Here is a 24250-nt window from a genome sequence, read left to right on the forward strand (position 1 = left end):
ACTCTTTAGCTAACAGCATAGGGTCAAGCATCTTTGGCGAGTGTGGGAGCACAGACTGTGCACTTGTGCTAATTGGGAATTTAGAGACTTTATTCTGTGTTTTTATGTTCTTTACGCATTAGTATGTTGAGAGGGACAGAGGTGTTAATGAATATTTGCAGTGAAAAAGGAAGCAGCACAGTGATGAGCTTATCTCTGCTTTCTCTTCCCATCAAGGCTTCTTGCCAGAACATAAACTGATAGGCTTTGTGCATCTTTTTTTTTACCCTCACACTACAGCCCTGCTGTACAGGGACGGCAGGAGGTAGATACCAGGTCACAGAGGCTCGAATGATGCTGATCCTTGATCTCTAGCAATAGGAGCGACATTTTGCTGCCTCAGCTAGTGAGGGAGTGAATCCAGATAGGTAACCTTTTGCTGGGTTTAGCATTCTTGACACTGGCAATTTTTATCTAGTGCAGAAATGCCTGTCTGACATCACCCTTAATGATTACAGAGCTGCATTAATGTATGTCTTTCTTTTATACAGTAGATGTAAAAAAAAGTCTACACACCCATTTTAAAATGTCAGGTTTCTGTGAGGAAGAAAAAAAAAAAAAAAAATGAGAAAAAGATAAATCTCAGATAAATAATCTCAGATCTTTTTCCACCTTAAGACCCCTTTTGCACTGCAAACGTTTTTTAGGCGCTACAGCGCTAAAAATAGCGCCTGAAAAAAGCGGCTCCATTCACTCCAGTGGGAAAGCCCTTGGGCAGTGCGATGGCAGGGCGTCGGTAAAAGTCCTGCCAGCAGCTTCTTTGGAGCGGTGAACTCACCGCTCCTCCCAATTGAAATCACACCTGCCATCATTTAAAGTGCCTCTGATTAACCCTAAAGAAAGTTCAGCTGTTCTAGTAGGTCTTTCCTGACATTTTCTTAGTTGCATCCTACAGCAAAAACCATGGTCCACAGAGATCTTCCAAAGCATCAGAGGGACCCATCTCATTGTTAACCACTTCAGCCCCGGACCAATTAACAGCCTAAGGACCAGAGGTCTTTTTACAATTTCGCACTGCACTGCTTTAACTGGTAATTGCACGGTCATGCAATGTTGTACCCAAACGAAATTTGCGTCCTTTTCTTCCCACAAATAGAGCTTTCTTTTGGTGGTATTCGATTGCCTCTGCGATTTTTTTTTTTTGCGATATATAAATGGAAAAAGACCGAAAATTTTGAGAAAAAAAATATATTTTCTACTTTTTGTTATAAGAAAAATTGAATAAACTCAATTTTAGTTATACATTTAGGGCAAAATTTATTCAGCGACATGTCTTTAGTAAAAAAAAAAAAGTCAATAAGCGTATATTTTTTGGTTTGCGCAATAGTTATAGCGTCTACAAACTAGAGTACATTTTCTGGAATTTACACAGCTTTTAATTTATGACTGCCTATCTCATTTGAGGTGCTAAAATGGCAGGGCAGTACAAACCCCCCCCCAAATGACCCCATTTTGGAAAGTAGACACCCCAAGGAAATTTCTGAGAGGCATGTTGAGCCCATTGAATATTTTTTTTTTTTGTCCCAAGTGATTGAATAATGACACAAAAAAAAAAAAAAGTTTACAAAAAGTTGTCACTAAATGATATATTGCTCACACATGCCATAGTTATATGTGGAATTGCACCCCAAAATATATTCTGCTGCTTCTCCTGAGTACGGGGATACCACATATGTGGGGCTTTTTGGGAGTCTAGCCGCGTACAGCACCCCGAAAACCAATCACTGCCTTCAGGATTTCTAAGGGTGCAAATTTTTTATTTCACTCCTCACTACCTATCACAGTTTCGAAGGCCATAAAATGCTAAAATAACACATGACCCCATTTTGGAAAGTAGACACCCCAAGCTATTTACTGAGAGGCATGTTGAGTCCATGAAATATTTTATATTTTGCCACAAGTTGCAGGAATATTACAATTTTTTTTTATTGCACAAAGTTGTCACTAAATGATATATTGCTCACACATGCTATGGGCATAAGTCAAATTACACCCCAAAATAAAGTCTGCTGCTTCTCCCGAGTACGGGGATACCACATGTGGGGGACTTTTTGGGAGCCTAGCCACGTACTGGACCCCGAAAACCAAGCACTGCCTTCCGGATTTAAATATAAAATGCTACCAAAAAAACTGTTAGTGATCGCAGGGATCAGGCCTGACTCTGCGATCGATGTAGTTATGTGTTTAGTGTTTTGTAAGTGATCGATCGATACTGCACTTGGGTGGGCTGGGCGGAGGGGCAAAACGCAGGTGCTAGCAGGTATCTGGGCTGATCCCGCTAACAATGCGTTTTTTTGGAACCCTAAACTGCTGGGGACGCTAGTATAGATCTGATCAGATCAGATATTGATCTGTTCAGATTCTATACCACTACGGGAGGTGTATGCTTTGCGCGTGGGTGTTAGCGGTACTGGCACTAACCTAGCGCTGCCTGGGGCGACGCAGACCCTGACCCTAAAACCTAATTGATATCACCCGCCGGGTGATCAGGGGGTTAAACCTTTATTGGGTAATAATTGGTGGGTGCCCTGATGCTATAAAAAGCAAACTAACCAGAGTCACCCGTAACACTTATACGGTGATCACTGGTGAAAGGGTTAACTAGGGGCAATCAGGGGGTTCAAATTTTTATTAGGTAGTATATGGGGGTCCATGGCGCTATATAAAAACCTGACGGGGAACCTAAATAACTAACTGGCTAACCAGCGTCACTTATACGGTGATCGCTGGTGAAAGGGTTAACTAGGGGCAATCAGGGGGTTAAAACCATTATTGGGTAGTATATGGGGGTACCTAGCGCTATAAAAACCTGGCGGTGAACCTAAAAAAATAACTAGCTACCTAGCGACACTAATGCAGCGATCAGAAAAATGATCGCTTAGTGACACTGGCAAAAGGGGGGTGAAAGGGTTAACTCTAAGGGCAATCAGGGGGTTAAATCTTTATTGGGGGGTGGTAGGGGGCTACCCTGGACCTAACACTAACTGCCCTGACAGTTTTTACTTTTACAACTGACACTGAATGCAGTGATCAGTAAATAAATGATCACTGCAATCAGTGACACTGTGACTGGGGGGGGGGGGGGGGTTTGTGTGCCTATGTGTTAGTTAGTGTCAGTGTAGTGTTTGGTGCAGACTTACTGTGTCCTCTCCTCGTAGTCCGGTCAATAAGACCGCCCCGAGGAGAATGACATCACTTCCTCCCTGCCTGCGTATACAAGACACAGTGGGAGGAAGCTTCTCATTCGCCAGGAGCGATCGAGAGGGGATGACCAGAAACCAACGGCCATCCCCTCATCTCGGATCGCTCCTGAGGCGAACCGGACCGCCGCATCCAGCGGGAGGGGGGTCCGATCGGACCCCCCACCCGCTGGAAGCCAAGCAAGTACATGTACGTGCTTGTGCCTGTACATGCCATTGCAATGACGTACATTGGCATGCGGCGGTCCTTAAGTGGTTAAAAGTTAAGAATTTCCAAGGTATTAGATATATCATGGAACTGTCAGGACTGGGATGTCTAGGACGTCCATCCAAAATTGGTCAGGGAGGCTGCCAAGAGGCCTAGAGCAACATTAAAGGAGCTGCAGGAATATCTGGCAAGTATTGGCTGTGTGGTACATGTGACAACAATCTCCCATATTCTTCATATGTCTTGGCTATGGGGTAGAGTGGCAAGATGGAAGCCTTTTCTTATGAAGAAAAACATCCAAGCCTGGCTACATTTTGCAAAAACACATCTGAAGTCTCCCAAAAGCATGTGGGAAAATGTTTTATGGTCCCAAAAGTTCAAACCAAGGTTGAGCTTTTTTTAGCTATAATTCCAAAATATAGGTTTGCAGCAAACACACTGCACATCACCAAAAGAACACCATACCCACAGTAAAGTATGGTGGTGGCAGCATCATGCTTTGGGGCTGTTTTTCTTCAGCTGCAACGGGGGTCTAAGTCAAGGTAGAGGGAATTATGAACAGTTCCAAATACCTGTCAATGTTGGCACAAAACCGTCAGGCTTCTGCTAGAAAGCTGAACATGAAGAGGAACTTCATCTTTCAGCATTGGAACGATCCAGAACATACATCCAAATCAAAGGCATGATTTCACCAGAAGATTAAAGTTTTGGAATGGCCCAGCCAGAGCCCAGGCCTGAATCAATTTGAAAATCTGTGGGGTGATCTGAAGAGGGCTTTGCATGCTGATAGTCTTTTTGGGTATGAGTCTGAGTGCTGTAATAAATACAAAAGGTGCTTCAACAAAGCATTAGTGTAAGGGTGTGCACACTTATGCAACCATATTTTATTTTTACATCCCTCCACCTAAAAGATTTCAGTTTGTTGTTCAACTGAGTTTTATAGTTTTTAGGTCACGTTAAAAGGGAAAAAAAACGAAAATGATTCATCTTTGTCTCATTTTTTTTACATCACAGAAACCTGACATTTTAACAGGGGTGTGTACACTTTTTATATCCACTGTATAGATTTTAGAAAGAATTCCACTGTATTGCACCCACAAGTGTTACTGTAGTCTGATATTGTAAACAGGCCCTAAAAGTTAAAAAAAAAAAAAAAAAACACACACAAAATCAGTCTTTAAAATGTATTCTGCTGTATGGCCCCTAAGCTTTACTTCTTGTTCCTATTCTCCATTTCAACCAACCATTTACTGTACAATGTGAATCATAAAAACTAATAAAACCGGTTCAAATCCTTAGTGAAAATAAGCTTTATTACATCAAGTAATAAATACATACAAAGATGCAAATAGTTAGACTTGTTGCTTTTCTCCAACAAGTAACAGCCTATTCTGAATATAGAGTAATAACCAAGAGGCAGTTATATACAGTATATATATCTGCCAGCAGAAAGGTCATCACCCCCATGCATGTTGAATGGCTAGCAAAGCATTTACAGACATGCAGATGCATAGGTCCGTGGTGCAGCCCCTTTCCACCTATTGGTTTGCTGAATGTAACAAGTGACATCTTTTTTTATAGTTTCTTCTGTTGTAGAAATCCCAACATCCTAAACACCAAACTGATCAGGGCTTGATCCCACAGCTTTTTTTAAACAATAAGAAAACAACTTTATAATGTTAAGGGCAAGCAAGGAATGATTTGACAGTAATTACCATAACAGATAAAAGGACCACTAAACCTACAACACAGGTTACTTTCACAATAATGTATTCTGAAGTGCTACTGTCTGGAGATATTTGAAAAATGTATGTTATTCAATCAATAATTCTTATTCTTAAGTGCAGTTAAGGCTGCTCACACACTGCTCCATTGAACAAAAAAAAAACGCCAAAAACGCAAATGCATTTTTGATTAGTTTCTGCCACGTTTTCTGGTTGCCTGACTTACAGCATGCACCTGTAAAACGTTGACGTGCGATTCAAAAAACGCATCTGAGTTTTTGATGCATTTTCTATTCATTTCAATGAGGAGCTGCATTTTTGGTGTCGTTTTGAAAAGCACACCAAAAATTTAACAAGAAGGACTTAAAGGATGCATTTTTCTTCTGCTTTTTAAACTCAAAAGCTGATCAGTGTGAAAGGGCTCTTAGAATTTACTGTATGGATAGCAGACCATAACAGGATGGACTCTGGTTCCTGTACTTAATATTTGGCAGTTAAGAATATAAACACTATCAAAACAAGACCTCAATGATTTTGGCTGCCCTGTGCAACACAGTCCATCATAGCAATGGCTGCATTAGGCAGCAGGAGCTCATGGCAGTCAATTACACCAACAGAATGCCAGAGATAGGGACCTTTCAAACTGATCATTTTTTTTCATTAAAAAAAAAAGCGGAAAAAAAAATGCATGAAAAATTCCATCCTTTTAAATCCTATGGAACTTCTCACACCAGTCAGTTGCATTTTTAAAAGTCCTGCTTGCTGCATTTTTTAGTGCATGTTTGGTTCATTTTAGGGCCCTTTCACACTGATCTTTGATCAGTTTTTCAATTGAAAAAAAAAAAAAAAAAGCGGGATAATCTTTTTTTTTTTTTTTTTTTTTTTTTTGCAACAGAGCGGTGTGAAAGTAGGCAAAAATGCAACAAACTGGTTCCATACGATTTAAAGGGGTTGCCTTTTTCTTCTGCTCTTTTGAACTGAAAATCTGATCAAAAGAGCAGTGTGAAAGGGCTGTAATTAACCAACCACTGAGTCGAGTCAGCTTTCACTCAGCACTGATTTTTTACTGTTTGGTAGCCTTAAAGTGAACGTATAGCCAAAATGTTTTAAACTTTTGAGTACAGTGGGTTAGAATCTCAAATTTGTATTGGTTTCTATTTCCCACTAGGGAGATTCAACCTCTCTATATGTGCTGTTGGCTATTGTCACTGAAACAGAAACTGTTCAGAAACCCAAACTGTTACAGTTGTCCACAGAACAGAAGGAAAAAAGGCAAATCTCTAAATTGGGACACCCGTTCTAGGGACAAATGTCTAAGAGGGAAATTTCCATCACTTCCTATTCTATCTCCATTACAGGAAGGAAGGGAAATGTCCCCAACACAACACAAAAACAAAACCAAATCCATTCAAAGGGGTTTTAACACCCGCTTTACTCTATATAAAATAGGTTTTAAATGTTTGGCTATACATACACCTTGTGTATTTTATAAATCCATAGGCAGGCATTATATAACTGCCCTCTGGAATGTCTGCTGTTAGGAGTGCTCCATATAGTTAAATGAGCCCAGCTCAGTGCTCAATAGAGAGGGTAGGTGGATAAGGAGAGTGGTGCAGACAGACACTTTAGGAAAACAAAAGTAATTTGAACCACATTCAAACCGGTTTCATCAAAGTCTCCCCAAAAGCCATTGGCCATTTACCTCACCCCATAAACACGAACTTGTCATACGAGATCACTTTTTTTTTCTGGCAACGCAGGTTTATATGCAGATTCGGTTTATTGGTCCTTTAACCAAAAGAAGTATAATTGCAAAAAAAAAAATGTAAGAAATTCTCTTGTTCTTGAAAAAGCAAACAAAATATGAAGCCTCTAATTTCAACACGTAAACACTGATGTAACCTGGATATAAACCTACCAGGAAGGTAAGGAAAATATATTGCAGCTTATGATGCAAAACATCATGAATTTCCTTGGACTCTTAGAAAAAGAATCTGAAAGAGTCAGCAATACTTTTAAATATATATGGAAATTCTGTTTACTAGTAAAAATTGCATCGTAGGATTAGCAGCTTTACAGTACATTAGAGGGCTCCTGAAAATGATACAGCTCCCTCTAGCTAAATAATCAGAAAGACTGCCCTGAAGGTTTAAAAATCCAGAAAGAAAGATCTTTGTATGCTTTAGATGTGTGGTATTGGGCACAGCTAGGATCTTGCATTTCGTTCTGTCTCAGCCAAGCATTCTCGTACCAAGCCTCTTGCATGGATAATTCCTAAGAAAAAAAAAAACAGGTGAGGTATATAAAGCCATAAACAAATGAATGTAGACAGCTGCAGCCAATCAAACACAACAACCAGCAGGAACCTGCAAGGATCTCTGAAAAGTGTGCTTTGTTAGGCTCGGTTCACACAGGGGCGACTTAGCCGCCTGACAAGTCGTGCTCCGTTCTGTACTATGGAACCGTTCTAATAGAAGCGACTCAAGTCGCTCCGACTTAGAAAAAAGGTTCCTGTACTATTTTTGGGGTGACTTCAGATGACTTGCATTGACTTCTATACAGAAGTCGTTTTGCAAGTCGCCGCTGAAGTCGTTTGCAGGTCGCGTCTGTGAGTCGCGCTGCAAGTCGTGCCGCCCCTGTGTGAACCGAGCCTTAAGTCAAAACTTTTTTTTTTGTTTTGTTTTAGACAGAGCATATATAAAAACAGAGTTCCGCTTTAAGCACTTCTTACCCCTTGACATGCCACATTTGGCATGTCAGTTTTTTGGGGTGGGGGGCAGCAAGTACCTGGTTTTGACAGGTACCCAGCTCCCGGCTGCCTAGACGACTCCTCCTCTCCCCCTAGGCAGCCCCTACCTCCCTGCAATCTTCTGGGACATGTCACAGGTCTCAGAAGATTGCACGGCCATTCACGTGCGCACCCAGCTGTGAAGCTGCAAGCTGCGACAGGTGCCCACAGCAGTAATGCCGGCACCACGGACAGGTGATGGGGAGAAGCTAGGCTTCGGGCGACCGTGAGTATATTAAAAGTCAGCAGCTACACTTTTTGTAGCCGCTGACTTTTAATAACCACAGAACCAGGTTGAACTCCGCTTTAAGACCCCTGTCACTTTTGTTTTTGTCAGTTTTACCTCTGGAAGATTTCCCTTCGCTTCCTCTCCAAGAGACACAGCAGCAAGTAAGAACAAACATCTCCATAGTGAGAGGAAATCACTTCATGCTTTTTTTGCTCATTCACCCCATATTGCAGTTAGGGGAGCTCATTCATTTCAAGAGGCTGCCCTACACACACACACACACACACACGAAGAACCTGATCCATTTTAAAAACTGTGCCGCACCAAAACATGGTACTGTTTATGCGAGTTCGGAAGATGCATGGGGGTGCCATTACCAATTAATGGCATCACCATGCATCTGCAAAAGGGCAGCGTGTTTTTTTGTGTTGCGGAAAATAGATTTTGCGCACATTCTCACAATGCACAGGTGTGAATGAAACCTTATATGGTTGTCCCCAGAAAAAGGTTTACCCATTAGAATATTTCTCCTTCTGTTCCTGTTGAATTCAGATCATTTTCTGTCACCAGTTCAAATTGTGAGTTAATCCCCCATCGGTACACAGAAATAAAAACTTCACAGACCTCATAAGCCTTCCACATTAAGGTGAAACTATACTCACCTCTGGTTTAGCAATGCTATATCCCCAAGCTCCCCCACCTGCATAGACCTCTATTCAGCTTCTTCTGCACTCAAAATCTTCAGCAATCTTGATTGGTCAGTCCAGAATGAGAGAACACCTGCACATGCATATGGGAGTTCATTCATCCTGCCACCAGCAGGGTCAGGATTGTACACTTAGCTGCTCAGCACAGTGTACACACAAAAGAAGAATGTGAAGAGGAAGGTAAGAAGCCTTGCAGAAAAGATATGCCTCTTCTGCAGTAAGTAAAAACGTTCACCATGTGTCTAAACAGCTATAATTTCACCTTAAATAAAAATAAAAAAATTCTGGCTTGCTATACATTGAGAGAGATATATCAAAACTGGAGCAGCTGTGCATTGCAACTAATCATCTTGTATCTTAAAGGGGTTGTAAAGGTAAATGTTTTTTCACCTTAATACATTCTATGCATTAAGGTGAAAAAACATCTGACAGTGCCAGCCCCCCCGTTTTACTAACCTCACCCCTCGAAAGTCCGGCGCTCGTCCTCGACTTCTTCTTCACCACTCAGCCTGGCCGCTGATTGGCTGGAGTGGATAGATGGAAAGCAGCGCAGCCATTGGCTCGCGCTGCTGTCAATCACATCCACTGATGCGGAACGCCGGGGGGCGGGGCCGTGTGATACAGCGAGCGGCTATAGCCGCCGGCTGCATCACGGGAGCGCGCCCGCAGATGCTTCTCACCATGCGAGGGAGCTCGCATGAATGTGAGAAGCACCTGCGGGAGGAAGCAGAGACAGCCGCTGAGGGACCCCAGAAGAGCAAGTTCGGGGCCACTCTGTGCAAAACGAGCTGCACAGTGGAGGTAAGTATAACATGTTTGTTATTTTTAACTTTACAATCCCTTTAAGGCTTGTTCAGTTAAGCTTTGAAAATGAAAGATAGAAGCTGACTGGTTGCCATGCACAGCTACTCCAGATTGTGAATGCTCCAGTTTTGATCAATTTCTCTTGCTAGGTTTTAAAGTTTGTAATAAAATATAATTATTACATTAAACACACCCTTACCTCTTTTTAGTCTCTCCATTGCGCTTTTACTGCCTGCATAGGTTGGTCGAATTTCTTTACCAAGCTCTTCTATGATGACAAGAAGCTCTGCATACTTGCTTTGGGGAACCTGATTGCTGGTTGTACTCTAAAAACAGTATAGCAAAAAGTAAGGAGTCATTACAAAAAGAAGTCCCAAAATCGAAATTACTATGTTTGGACAACCAAGCTCTTCACAGCGCCTTGAGGCGATTTAGTTCGCGTTGTGCGCTATACAAATACTTCATTCATTCACTATTGAATTACATTAAAATATACAGTGCCTTAAAGTATATATATATATATATATATATATATATATATATATATATATATATATATATATATACACACATATACATACATATATACACACACCCCTTGAAATTTTCCACATTTTGTCATGTTACAACCAAAAACGTAAATGTATTTTATTAGGATTTCATGTGATAGACCAAGACAAAGTGGCACATAATTGTGAAGTGGAGGGAAAATGATAAATGGTTTTTAAATTTCTTTACAAATAAACATCTGAATGTGTGGCTTGCATCTGTATTCTAGTGGAACCAACTGCCTTCTCAGTATAAAATACAGCTGTTCTGTGAAGCCAAAGGTTTGTTAGAGAACCTTAGTGAACAAACAGTATCACAAAGGCCAATTAACACACCAGACAGGTCAGGGATAAAGTTGTGAAGAAATTTAAAGCAGGGTTAGGTTATATAAAAAAAAAAAAAAAATATCCCAAGCTTTGAACATCTCACAGAGCACTGTTCAATCCATCATCTGAAAATGGAAAGAGTATGGCACAACTGCAAACCTACCAAGACATGGCCATCCACCTAAACAGACAGGCCGGGTAAGGAGAGCATTAATCAGAAAAGTAGCCAGGAGGCCCATGGTAACTCTGGAGGAGCTACAGAGATCCACAGCTCAGGCGGGAGAATCTGTCCACAAATCTGGTCTTTATGGAAGCGTGGAAAGAAGAAAGCCATTGTTGAAAGAAAGCCATAAGAAGTACTGTTTTGCCGCGTACACACTATCAAACAATCCGGTGCAAAAGTCCGGCGGACTCAAGTCCGCCAGACAATCCCCCCGTGTGTAGCCTCCGGCGGACTTTTTTTTACCCAAAAGTACGGCGGACTTAGAAAGTAGTTTTGCACTCCAATCTTTCCGTCGGACTCGCATTTCAGCAGACAAATCGGCCGTGTGTATGCCAGTCCGCCGTACTTTTGAAAAGAACAGACTTTTACCGCTCATTTTGAGCACATCTCCAGGTAGCCGGGGCCAGCGAAGGAGGCGTCGCTAGCCCCGTCACCTGGTATGGACTTAAGGGGGAACCCCAACGCCGAAAAAAACGGTGTGGGGGTCCCCCCAGGTCCACATCAGACCCTTGTCTGAGCACGCTACCCGGCCGGCCAGGAAAGGGGGAACGAGCGAGCCCCCCTCCCTCCTGAGCCGTACCAGGCCGCGTGCCCTCAACATGAGGAGTGCCTTGGGGAAGGGGGGGGCGCGCGGCCCCCCCACCCCAAAGCACCTTGTCCCCATGTTGATGAGGACAAGGGCCTCTTCCCGACAACTCTGGCCATTGGTTGTCGGGGTCTGTGGGCGGGGACATCATCCGGTGATGTCCCTATATAAGTCGCCGCACGCCATGTCCCGGTCATTGTGAGCAGAGAGAGTGACGAGGCAACATCTGAAGAGAAGAACAGAAGACAGCGAAAGCGGCGACAGAAGACCAGGCCACCGCCTGTAAAAGAGCTAGAAGAAGGCGCGGTGGCCCGGCAAGAAGAACCGAAGAGGGGGACAAGACCCTCGAAGTCAGAAGAAGAGGGCGGCGGCGAAGAAGAAAGCCGGGCTCCTCCGCCAACAAAAGAGCTAGCAGAAGATAGCGGAGGAGTCCGGCGAGAAGACCCCCAAAGACGAACAGAAGACCCCCGGAGCTGTGCAATAAACTATTTTAACCCTTGTGTGTTGTGTTTTTTTTTTACTTTTATTTACAGGTGAATGGGTAGAGGTACATTGTACCCCATACTCATTCACATAGGGTGGGGGCCAGGATTTGGGGGCCCCCTTATTAAAGGGGGCTCCCGGATTCCGATAACCCCCCCGCCCGCAGACCCCGACAACCAACGGCCAGGGTTGTCGGGAAGAGGCCCTTGTCCTCATCAACATGGCCATTGTCCTCATCAACAGCGCGGCCCCCCCTTCCCCAAGACACCCCCCCATGTTGAGGGCACGCGGCCTAGTACGGCTCGGGGGGGGGGGGGGGGGCGCTCGTCCCCCCTTTCCTGGCCGGCCGGGTAGCGTGCTTGAACAAGGGTCTGATGTGGACCTGGGGGGACCCCCACGCCGTTTTTTTCGGCGTTGGGGTTCCCCTTTAAGTCCATACCAGGTGACGGGGTCAGCGACACCTCCTTCGCTGGCTCCGGCTACCTGGAGACGCGCTCAAAATGAGCTGACTTTCCTCCGCGTGTGTGGGCGAGTCCGTTAATTTCAAAAAGGTACGGCGGATAGTCCGGCGGACTTAGTACGCCGTATTAGTCTGCTGAAAAAGTGCCGTGTGTGGGCAAGTAGCCCGGCGGACAGTCTGGCGGGAAGTCCGCCGGATAGTTGGCTACGTGTGTACGCGGCATTTGCAGTTTGCAAGAAGCCATGTGGGGGACACAGCAAACATGTGGAAGAAGGTGCTCTGGTCAGATGAGACCAAAATGTAACTTTTTGGCCTAAATGCAAAATGCTATGTGTGGCAGAAAACTAACACTGCACATCTCCCTGAACACACCATCCCCACCATGAAACTTGGTGGTGGCAGCACCATTTAGCAGAGACCATAGAGAATAAAATGGCACTGATAGGCACAGATAAGGCAGTACTGATGGGCACAGATAATTTGCAATATTTTATGTCACACGGTATTTGCGCAGCGGTCTTTCAAATGTAATTTTTATGGGGGGGGGGGGGGGAGACACTTTCATGAAAAACTATTTTTAGGAGAACTTTACCGTCATTTTAGCTGCGCTTTTCAGGCCGCTTTTAACACTTGTTAGCGCCCGAAAGAGGGTCAAAAGTGCCCGCAAACACCTTGTGGGCGCTTCGGCAGTGCTGGCCATGGATTTCAATGGCAGGGGCATTTTAAGATGCTGTTTGCAGGACTTCCACTCGTGGAATGGCGACAAATTACAGTACCTAAAAATCTCCATAGGCGACACTTTAAATAAAATGTAACAGTTATAAGTTAGAGATATGGTTACAGAGGAGGTCTTTTGCTAGGTTTATTGCTCTCACTCTGACAACTGCGGTGATACCTCAGATGTGCGATTTGAACATAGTTGACATTTGGGGGCGCAAATTAAGTATGTGTTTTCTTCTCTGCTGCACGAACACGCGGGGACCGGGGGCGCTTTAAAAAAAATGGTTTTTAATTTTTTTTTTTACATTGTCTCTAAAAAAATAATAATAATAATTCTGATCACTTTTATTGCTGTCACAAGGAATGCAAACATCCCCTTTGACAGTAATAGGCAGTGACAGGTACTCTTTACTGAGGAATCGGGGATCTAAAAGATCATTGGGAGCCAAGTAAACCAGAAGTGACATCGCTTCCGGGATTCTTCATCGGGAGCCGGCACAAAGCAAATCCGGGTCTCAGCTTTTTGCCGCATTGGTTGTTATCACTAAAAAGCCAACTGCTGGCTCTAAAAAATGGTATCGGGGTAATGCCTGCAGCTGCAAGCATCACACCGGTTAACCCATTCAAGCCATGAATGCAAATTTGCGTATGGTCGGCTTGAAGGGATTGAGAATCTGTGGCAAGACTTGAAAATTGCTGTTCGCAGACATTCTGCAGCCAATCTGACAGAGCTTGAGCTATTTTTCAGCATTGTTCCCTACTAGAGGAGGGGTTATATGGGGGCTGGCTTATGATTTTTTTATTTTTTTTGCTAGTGTCCCTACTTCCTATTTCTGAGTTCATGTATTCCTTAAAGGACACAAAGAATTTTTTTTTACTCACAAATCACTGGATTATTTTGTTACCAACCATAAAATCCCCTTTTCTGAGTTTATTGGCAGACAGAGCTCTCCTAGTCTTGACCACTGGGTTATATCGCCACCTACAGGGAGTAGGACAGTAAAAGAACTCAGCACTACATATGGGCAGTCCTAGCTGGTAGAAACCCCCGCTAAAGGGAAGCTACTGTATTTTTTTGCTCCATAAGACGCACCTGACTATACGATGCATCTAGGTTTTAGAGGAGGAAAACAAGAAAATAGAAAAATAAATATTCTGAACCAAATGGTGTACAGCAGCAGGAGGAACTGCTTGCTACAATGCACACCGGCCCTAATCACTGGTGTGAATGTAGCCCTAGCTCTCAGAGATTCAGAGCAGAGAGAGGGTCAATTAACTAGCCACTATGTGCCTGTTGTAGTGTGTGTGTACTTCAATATGGTATTTGTCCTGCACATATAGTTGTGCCCATAAGTTTACATACCCTGGCAGAATTTATGATTTATTGGCCATTTTTCAGACAATATGAATGATAACACAAACTTTTTTCACTCATGGTTAGTGTTTGGCTGAAGCCATTTATTACCAAATCAACTGTGTTTACTCTTTTTAACCACTAGAGATCCGTGCTATAGCCGAATGATGGCTACAGCGCGGACCTACTTTGCCGGGACTACGTTTATTGACGTCGTCCCGTGCACGAGAGGCCTGCGCGCCCCGAGGGGTGCGCGCGGCCCGATCTGTGATCAGCGAGTCTATGAGACTCGCCTGATCACGGATCGGAGCAAGGGGTCGATCCCGACCCCTTACCACGTGATCAGCTGTCAGCCAATGACAGCTGATCATGTGACACAACAGAGCCGGTAATCGGCGGCCGTGATCGGGACATCAGTCACGGCCAGCTTATCAGTGCCCACCTGCCCCCTGCCAGTGCCACCTAGATAATAAAAAAAGTGGCCCCCCATCAGTACCCACAGTGCCACCTATCAGTGCCCATAATCTGCCTCAACAACAGTACTGCACCCCAGTGCCACATATCCGTGCCCATCGGTGTCATCTACCATTGCCCATCAGTGCTGCCCATCAGTGCCACCTATCAGAGCCACCTATCAGTGCCCATCAGTGGTACCTATCAGTGCCCCTTAGTGCCACACATCTGTGCCACCCATCTGTGTCCACTTATCTGTGCCCATCAGTACTGCCTTATCTGTGCCTATCGTTGCCACCTTATCTGTGCCCATCAGTGCAGCCTATCAGTACCCACCAGTGCAGCCTATTAGTGCCCACCAGTGCAGCCTATCAGTGCCCACCAGTGCAGCCTATCAGTGCCCACCAGTGCAGCCTATCAGTGCCGCCTCATCAGCGCATTTCAATGAAGGAGAAAAATGACCCGTTTGCAAAATTTTATAACAAACTATGAAGCATGATTTTTAATTTTTTTTTATTTTGCATCTTTTTTTGTTTGTTTAGCAAAAAATAAAACTCCCAGCTGTAATTAAATACCACCAAAAGAAAGCTCTATTTGTGGGAAAAAAAACGATAAAAATGTATTTGGGTACAGTGTTATATGGCCGCGCAATTGTCATTCAAAGTGCATCAGCGCTGAAAGCTGAAAATTGGTCTGGGCAGGAGGGGGGTTTAAGTGCCCAGTAAGCAAGTGGTTAAATCATAATGACATCAGAAACTACCCAAACGACCCTGATCAAAAGTTTACATACCCTGGTGATTTTGGCCTGATAACATGCACACAAGTTGACACAAAAGGGGTTTGAAGTGGAAAATGAGGGGGTTCTGTTGAAACTAAACCACAGCCAGGTAGACCGAATAAAATTTCAGCCACAGCTGCCAGGAAATTCAGGATTCAAGGAAAAAACCAACAAATAACTTCAGGTGAAATACAGGATTCTTTGTGGTGTGGCTGTTTTAAGATGTACAATAAGGAGGCACTTGAAGAAAGATGGGCTGCATGGTCGAGTAGCCAGAAGAAAGCCATTACTACGCAAATGCATCAAACTATCCTGCTTACAATATGCCAAACAGCACAGAGACAAGCCTCAAGCCTTCTGGCACAAAGTCATTTGGAGTGATGAGACAAAAATTGAGCTTTTCTGGCCGCAACCATAAACGTTTCACTTGGAGAGAAGTCAACAAGGCCTATGATGAAAGGTACACCATTCCTACTGTAAAAACACGGAGGTGAATCGCTGATGTTTTGTGGCTGTATGAGCTACAAAAGGCACAGGAAATTTGGTCAAAATTGATGGCAAGATGAATACAGTATGTTATCAAAAACAAATTCAAGCCGTCATTGATGTTAAAGGGGGCAATACACGGTATTAAGAACTGTGGTATGTAAACATTTGATCAGGGTAATTTTGGTAGTTTCTGTTGCCATTATGATTTAAGAAGAGTAAACACAGTTGATTGATAATAAATGGCTTCAGCCAAACACTAACCATGAGTGAAAGAAAAATGTTTTTGTGTTATTCATATTCTCTGAAAAATTGCCAAGAAATCATAAATTCTGTCAGGGTATGTAAACTTATGAGCACAACTGTACACACAAAGTCCTTCCACAGTGCTCTGTGTGTGTGCACAGCAGGGGGTGGAGTATGGGCAGGGCAGATGGGGCATGCATTGCAGGGATAGGATGGATCATCAGAAGAATGAGCAGAGTCACTGGCCTGTTCAACACACTGTCCATATCTCCCTCACCTGTTTGTAATCTACTCTGTTTGTGATGTAGAATCATGAGTATCCACCTTTTTCCTGACCATCAGGGTCTAAGCAGCACCCAGTTTGATGCCTAGCAGTCCAGGAATATATCCCCTGGCATCCCGAGTTGCCATTAGATGCAATGTACACTTAACTCAGTACCCACCCAAAGCACTACTATTCTATGAATAAGTGATGCCAGTTATGCTACCGACTGCCAGTTACTGCTCCAGTACAAATTTAAAATGCGCTTTGCAACCCATACAAGGTGGCGCGACTCCAACGAACAGTGGCATCTGATGTCACTGAGAAGTTACAGTACATATGATTGCCATCTCTACTGCTCTGCCAATATAGTCTCTAGCATGAACAGGGTGATGAACACCACGCAGCCTAGGCTTTATTCCTAACCCTGGTCATATTTTTTAAGTTGTAGAGTGGATGTGGAAAGTCTGTTTTTTCAGTCACGTTTTTAAATGGTGTTTTCCTGTGTCTGACACTCCTCGCCTAAACAGAAAATGAGGGTACAGACAACAATAAAAGTCTGAGATGGGTGGAACCATTCCCCCTTACTAAAAATATAGTTTGCAGTGCTATCTGTGTCCCCATTGGAGAAAGATGATGTATTTCTTTCTGTCTGATATATATCAAATAATCAGAAAGTTAGGACAAATCACCCCAAAGAGGGCATTTATAAACTTCTGACAGAGGTTCTAATCCTCTCACACTAAAACTAGAAAAACGTTTTGGTTGCAGTTCGTTTTTAAAAGGTTAATAATTTCTATTTTGGGAAATAACTACCATGCATAACCAAGGGGATTGGATAAAGCGCTGTAGGGCTAGTCTGCAATGTAGCTTTATGTTTGACAAATGAGCAACAACAACTTTTTCCTTAAGGCAGGTTTAGGTTTGGTGCCAAATATTTGAAGCAGCATATTCAAGTATTTTAGCTTCTTGGGGTTTAATTAAAAGAAAATGTTATAACTGTATTGACATCAACACTTCTAAATTGCCGCGAAGGATGATTAGCAGGCACTTCCAGGTCCCTGCACATAGCTTTGGCATATAGGTGCAAATCTCCCCAGCAGAACCATAGCCTGCAATAAAACCTTGTGGTGGTTCTAACCTTTCCCCACTCCATTGAGAACTGACATGCAAACGCTGTCTATAGTTGCACTTCAGTATTACCTGAGTATATCCTAATGATGGGGGTCCATAGTCATTCACCATCTGTCTGTATTGCGCAGAGGATGCTATGCTAGTAGAGGGAGAATGTGCACTTACAGCTGTTGGAATAAAAAAAAAAAAGCATAAAAAGAAGAAAACAGTAAAAAATAATTTTACATACAATAGAATGAATGAAAATAGTCTATTACATTTTCACAATGAGGCATTGGGGTGGATTTCCAAAAGGCAAATAGACTGTGTACTCCGCAGGAGGAGTTGCACTCACTTTCTTTAGTAAATGTAAATGTGAGAAAGCTTCACTTTGTAAAGAATACCCAATCAGGTGCAAGGAATATAAAAAATTTTTTTTTTTTTTAATTATTAAAAAAAAATTATTATTCTTATTCTTGCACATAATTGGATGATTTACTAAGCTCTAAGGAAAACAAGTACAACTGCATTTGCAAAGTGTGCCGTCTATTTGCCTTTAGTAAATCAACCCTATAGTTTCCATGTAGTTTTGCAATAAACAGTTTAGCCACTAGGCCTGCAGACCTATCTTAACCAAATGTCAATGGAAAACACAAGTTATTACCCGAAACTTCTGGAAACTTCTTTTCCAGGAATCCTCCGGGATGGTTTACTTGAGATGACTCCGCCTGCCTGCAGGAAAATACAAGACCTAGAGAGTTTAAAAGCCCTCCAGTAGCTTTCAACTTTAGCATAATCAAGATAACTCCTAGGGACAGCAATATTATGACACAAACATTAAAAAAGGGGGAGACTCACCGTCCTGGAGGATTCCTAGTAAATGAGTTTTTAGGTAAAAACTCATGTTTTCCCAAGGCATCTCCCAGGACAGTTTGCTTGAGAGGAGAGGAATGCGTCCTTATGGTGGAACCAATGCATATAGCACCTTCCTTCCCAAAGCCTTGTTTTTAATGGAACTTAACCTTTAACCACCACGTTGTAAATAATGAAGTGACTCCCACCAATGACACCCACGTGACAGCTATGAGCTTGTGCGTTGATGAAACTATGCCACATTACTAAAGTGTAATGCATGGTATACTAGTACTCAATATATTAAACATACATATTTCCAGCGTTGCAAGGCATGTAAACACTAAATCACCATGTTGGGTCATCTTAGACCAGAGCAATAAGAAAAGATAAGATTGCGCTATGGACAAATTTACCTGTTCGCTAGACAAGTTTAAATAAGTTTAAATGCTAAAATGACTACAATAAAGTGAACTGTGAGGGGTTAAAGCTGCCTGTGCTTGAAACCTATCCCTCAAGATGGGAATAGACTAGAAATCTGAAAAGTAAATTGAGCTTTGGCGCTAAAACCTAAATGGTGTACTAAAAATGCTAATACTCTGCAAATTACATGAAATGAAGCCCAATGTGGGAATTTCACAAATACACTATATACGTGATATTAAAAATATATGTGAATGAAAATGTGTATCCGTTATCTTACAAAACAACCATGCACAAATGTGGTAAAAAATACAACTAATCTATCACAACTAAAAATATAGGTGCTTTGGTAAAAAGTGCTTTTGCTCACATATATGAGCCAATACTTATACTCTAAAAAGTGACAATCAAAAAGGCATTGTGAAAATACCAAGTGAAAACATCAAAAAGATCATGTAATGTCCAATCCAAAATATATTATAATGTCCAACTAAAAATATTTGTTCAAAGTCGCATCATCTAGTTGCTGAAAAAACGCATAAGACTTTTATCAGATAGGAAGGTGAAGCAAGGTGACTGGTGTAAAAAAGGTTAAATTCCTCTCCGGTGCGCCACTCTGTGTTAGAGAAAAAATGTATATATGCGCTCACCAGACATTAAACCCTCAATGGGTTAACCAAGCAGTCACAGTATGAGCCACTGTGCAGCTCTCTCAGGGCTCTGCCACCGCTGTGCTGTGGGGATACATACATTGGTTGAAAAAAGTCCATCCAGTTCAACCTGTATCAAAATGGAAAACCTTTTCCATTTTGATACAGGTTGAACTGGATGGACTTTTTTCAACCAATGTATGTATCCCCACAGCACAGCGGTGGCAGAGCCCTGAGAGAGCTGCACAGTGGCTCATACTGTGACTGCTTGGTTAACCCATTGAGGGTTTAATGTCTGGTGAGCGCATATATACATTTTTTCTCTAACACAGAGTGGCGCACCGGAGAGGAATTTAACCTTTTTTACACCAGTCACCTTGCTTCACCTTCCTATCTGATAAAAGTCTTATGCGTTTTTTCAGCAACTAGATGATGCGACTTTGAACAAATATTTTTAGTTGGACATTATAATATATTTTGGATTGGACATTACATGATCTTTTTGATGTTTTCACTTGGTATTTTCACAATGCCTTTTTGATTGTCACTTTTTAGAGTATAAGTATTGGCTCATATATGTGAGCAAAAGCACTTTTTACCAAAGCACCTATATTTTTAGTTGTGATAGATTAGTTGTATTTTTTACCACATTTGTGCATGGTTGTTTTGTAAGATAACGGATACACATTTTCATTCACATATATTTTTAATATCACGTATATAGTGTATTTGTGAAATTCCCACATTGGGCTTCATTTCATGTAATTTGCAGAGTATTAGCATTTTTAGTACACCATTTAGGTTTTAGCGCCAAAGCTCAATTTACTTTTCACATCTTAGACCAGAGTTTGTCAAACCTTCTACCACAGAGAATCCCCTAAAATAATTTTCAGATCTCAGGGAACCCTTGCTAAACTAACTGAATGTGAGTCAATATAGAAAATGCCACTTACATAGGTGGTTAGAAGATTGCAATTATTACAGTGGTGAAAGGATGCCAGCCTTACAGACAGCCAAAAATATAATTGGTGGCCAACTGCTGGTTTTGCCATGTGGCACTGGCCCTGGAATTAAGGCATCACCAGATGGGAGTTCAATCAGCCACAGCTCAAGGAGATCACAGTAAGCTTTGGAGGAACCCAAGGGTTACTCAGAAACCTGGTTGAGACTGGCTGCCTTAGACTAACAAAAACAAGGTGCCCAAGCATGAGGTGTAAGGCTAGGAAAGTAAATGTAGACAAGTTAAATAGTTCATATGGATAAAGCCACTGCTATAGCAACACACAAAAAAAACAGTTACCTGTTATATGAATTTCCGTGAATCTTCCAGGACAGCATATGAGAGTTGCTCTGCCCACCTAAAACAGGAAACACAATTTGCAATTATTGAAAGGCCAAAACTGTCTGGAATTCATAGTAACAAATAAGAACAGAAGTCCAATAACAATAATAAAACAAAATGTCCAATACATAAAACAACTATGAGTAGGAATACCCCGCTGTTCTGAAAGATTCCAGGAAATTGAGTTACCAGCTAACCAACGGTTTTCCCAAATCATCTTCCAGGACAGTATATAAGATGACAGGAGAAAAATCACCTACTGGGGTGAGATCCCCCCCTCTATGGCTATAGTCAGTTTCCTTATCTTTTGCTGATTTTGTTGCAGAAGCGCCATGGTTTCTTCTATACCCTTGATATGAATCTTACGTTTATCTTCTGCAGTGGTGCATTTAGTAATGGCAGCAATCACATCTTTCAAGGTCAACTCCACTTTAGGGTTGGCAGGATCAGCAGTCACCTGCTCTGAGGCCTGTTCAGGGTCTCTGTATTTCAGTATTATCTGTACTCATTGTGGCCCACTGTTGTTGCCAATTGCCATCCCTCAGTTTGCCTGGTATCACGCGGTCCCACTCCGACCAAGGCAGCACCATCTTACCAATCAGTTGAATTCCCCACATCTTCATAGCCTTTGTGAGTCATTTTCTGGGGGATAGTGATGATCCAATTGATCACTGTAGCCCTCGTGCTCACCCCCTTGCCTTTGATTCAACAAACAGAACAGGAAAATTACTGAAGGAAGGACAAATTATGCTCAGGAGCTCCATGAGGCATCTACACTCACATACTTGTCCAGGCACCACCCCACAAATTACTCCAATTCTTTTGTGACTCGTGCTTCTGTCGACACCTTTGTGAATATACATGGGGCAGAAAAAAAGGCCAATATTTCTGATCAGGTCTTCAACCAGAAGGCTCTTCTAGAGGTGTTGATCAGAACTACGTGATCCTTGCTGATAATTTTACAAACTCTGCTGAAGCATCCACTGTATATGCCACTGCCAAAGAATTGTCTCTCTTTGTGTACTCAACTGAAAAAAAGAAGAAATGGCTGCATTCCAAGTTGATGAATACGAGTCCTTTATTAATCCATCCAAGTGACACACAACAGGAAAAACGATAATCAAGGCAGATATGTTTCACACAGTATTGTGTGCCCAATCATTGCAATTATTAAGCACATGATACTGTGTGAAACATGTCTGCCTCGATTGTCTTACAGTGCATCCGTTTCTTCCTTTTTGCAGTTTGTACAGTGGGCGAGCTGTGGCTAGCACCCTTGAGATGAGTCCTTCAATTCATTTCACTCATTCATTTATCTGGATTCACCCATCTGAGCGGTGTTCCTTGTCTGTCCCCCCCCTCCCCCCCATGTACTCAACTGAAGGTTGGATGGCAGCTGATCAAGCCACCAAGCTTGGGTATGGGCCATGCTTGTTCTTGTCTTGGACTGGTCCAAAGTTTGCTGCTTCTGTTTCCCATGGTGTTTTGAGGAGACTCTCAATCTTCTTGGTCATGGGCTCTTTCATGCACCCATGTTTTTTTAAACAGAATTTCAACATCTAGTTTTGAGGAGTACCAGAATTTTGCATCCCCCCTCTGCAAAAGGGAATCTTTATTTTTGGTTAGACGGAGAGAAGAACAGGTGTTTGAAGATGGGTTGGCCCATTCATTAGTAATAGTTTCTTTTAGAGGCATTATAACCCTTCCTACCTGCACCTTCTGTTTTTCACCTGCACTTATGAATCGATCATGTAGTTTCATAGTGTCATTTTATCACTCTGTACACTATTGTGGAGTAAATATTTACATTTATGTGTCAGAAGTTTCTGTTTAAACATGAGGAATGCAGCATGGCACTGCACAGGTTAATGCATGACTTCTGTCTGTAATCTAAGGACTAATATTTCTTATTAAAAAAACAAAAACTACATATCCCAATAGTGCTCTGCAGATGGGAGCTAAACAGTAATTAGATCTGAAGTAAACACAAACGAGCAAAGCGATTAACAGAGAGCTCACACATGCTGAATGAGAAGCGTTTCATCATGTTGGCACTCACGCACTTCTGCTGCAAAATAAAATGGTAACGTTTCTAAGCACGCACTGGACACTGTCTGACCCTGAACAAGACGTTGCATGTCCTTAGATACAAGCTAGGCTAAATACTACATGAATATAGGTGAATCAATCAGGCATGACACTACAAACTGCAACCACAACATGTGAGCCCAGCATTACAAGGTAAGGCAAGCACACAATGTAATGGAAAATAACTACACTATTACCTAGTATAAACAATGAAAACATTTGAAAGTGTACAATGCCTTTAAAGTTTGGGGAATGGAAAATGTGTGTCCTTTTTTGAACTGTAAAGCCCCATACACACTATCAGTTTTTCTGCTGAGTTTTTCCTTCAGATTTACCAAAACCATATAATATGAGGTCAAACCTTAGGAATTTCAATGTGTATGCAATCAGGCAGGCCCTTCTACTACATGGTTTTGGTAAATCTGAAGGAAAAAGTCAGCAGAAAATCTGATAGTGTGTATGGGGCTTAAGTCTTTGTACAATCTATCATGAATAGAAAGCCAAGTCTGTTCCATTTTCAAGCTTAGAGTACTGTAAACCTTTTTAAAGCTCCTGTGTATCTTCAGCTAGCAACATAAATGTTTAAGGTTTACCCACTGTGGACTCTTCTCTGCACTCTTTACAGACTTTTCCAAGGCTGCTCCAAGTCTTCTGAATTTTCCCTAGTTGTGGGTAACAAGGTTTTCATACTAGACAGACCTGGAACAGAACAAGGCCTTTGTGATGAAGAGGCAAGGTCCTAAAGTAAGAAGTGTAATGACAAAATAGTAGTGGTCATTTCTTCACTCATCAAATCAAGGCCTTTGAACGATCCATTCATAACAAGTATGCAATATTGGCAGAAGAGTTTTCTCCAAGAATTTTAAAATGTAATGTTCCAGGAGGCACAGGTTTTGTTTCTTCGCTGCCCAGTAGAACTATCAAGAGAGCTCTTGTCCTTTTGGAAGAAAAATAAATAAATAAAAGTTCTCCCAAAACAGCACTGCTATTACGACTGCCAGGTCCCACTGTTTCTGCATAAAAAGGGTCTGAAAAGATAGGGAGGCCTCTGCAACTAGCATTAAGGCCTATAGAAGAGAACACAGCATGAAACTGTTGCTTTTTCTGCTAGGCCACGACCATAAAACTGAGGGTATGTTGTTCTGGCCATTATTTAT

The 24250-nt window shown here is 42.3% G+C and overlaps 1 protein-coding gene across 2 annotated transcripts in view; it reads right to left on the reverse strand.

Annotated features, from left to right (window-relative positions):
- Positions 1-4739: 4739 nt before the first annotated feature.
- CDK2AP1 (cyclin dependent kinase 2 associated protein 1) overlaps positions 4740-24250 on the reverse strand; it is a 65410-nt gene continuing 45899 nt past the window's right edge. Inside the window, exons 2-6 of one of the 2 annotated variants that reach the window (XM_077461910.1) lie at positions 20964-21021; positions 18403-18470; positions 17829-17926; positions 9899-10025; positions 4740-7445 (exon numbers count right to left, since the gene is read on the reverse strand). In XM_077461910.1, the coding sequence (XP_077318036.1) occupies positions 7378-7445; positions 9899-10025; positions 17829-17926; positions 18403-18470; positions 20964-21021 (419 nt within the window). In that variant the 3' untranslated portion in view covers positions 4740-7377. The remainder of the gene's footprint in view (positions 7446-9898; positions 10026-17828; positions 17927-18402; positions 18471-20963; positions 21022-24250) is intronic. The other variant, XM_077461911.1, reaches the window with a different exon arrangement.

The sequence above is a fragment of the Lithobates pipiens genome, unplaced genomic scaffold (genome assembly GCF_037356315.1).
Source record: "Lithobates pipiens isolate NorthernLeopardFrog02 unplaced genomic scaffold, aLitPip1_a1.2 Scaffold_3, whole genome shotgun sequence".
Classification (NCBI taxonomy): Eukaryota; Metazoa; Chordata; class Amphibia; order Anura; family Ranidae; genus Lithobates; species Lithobates pipiens.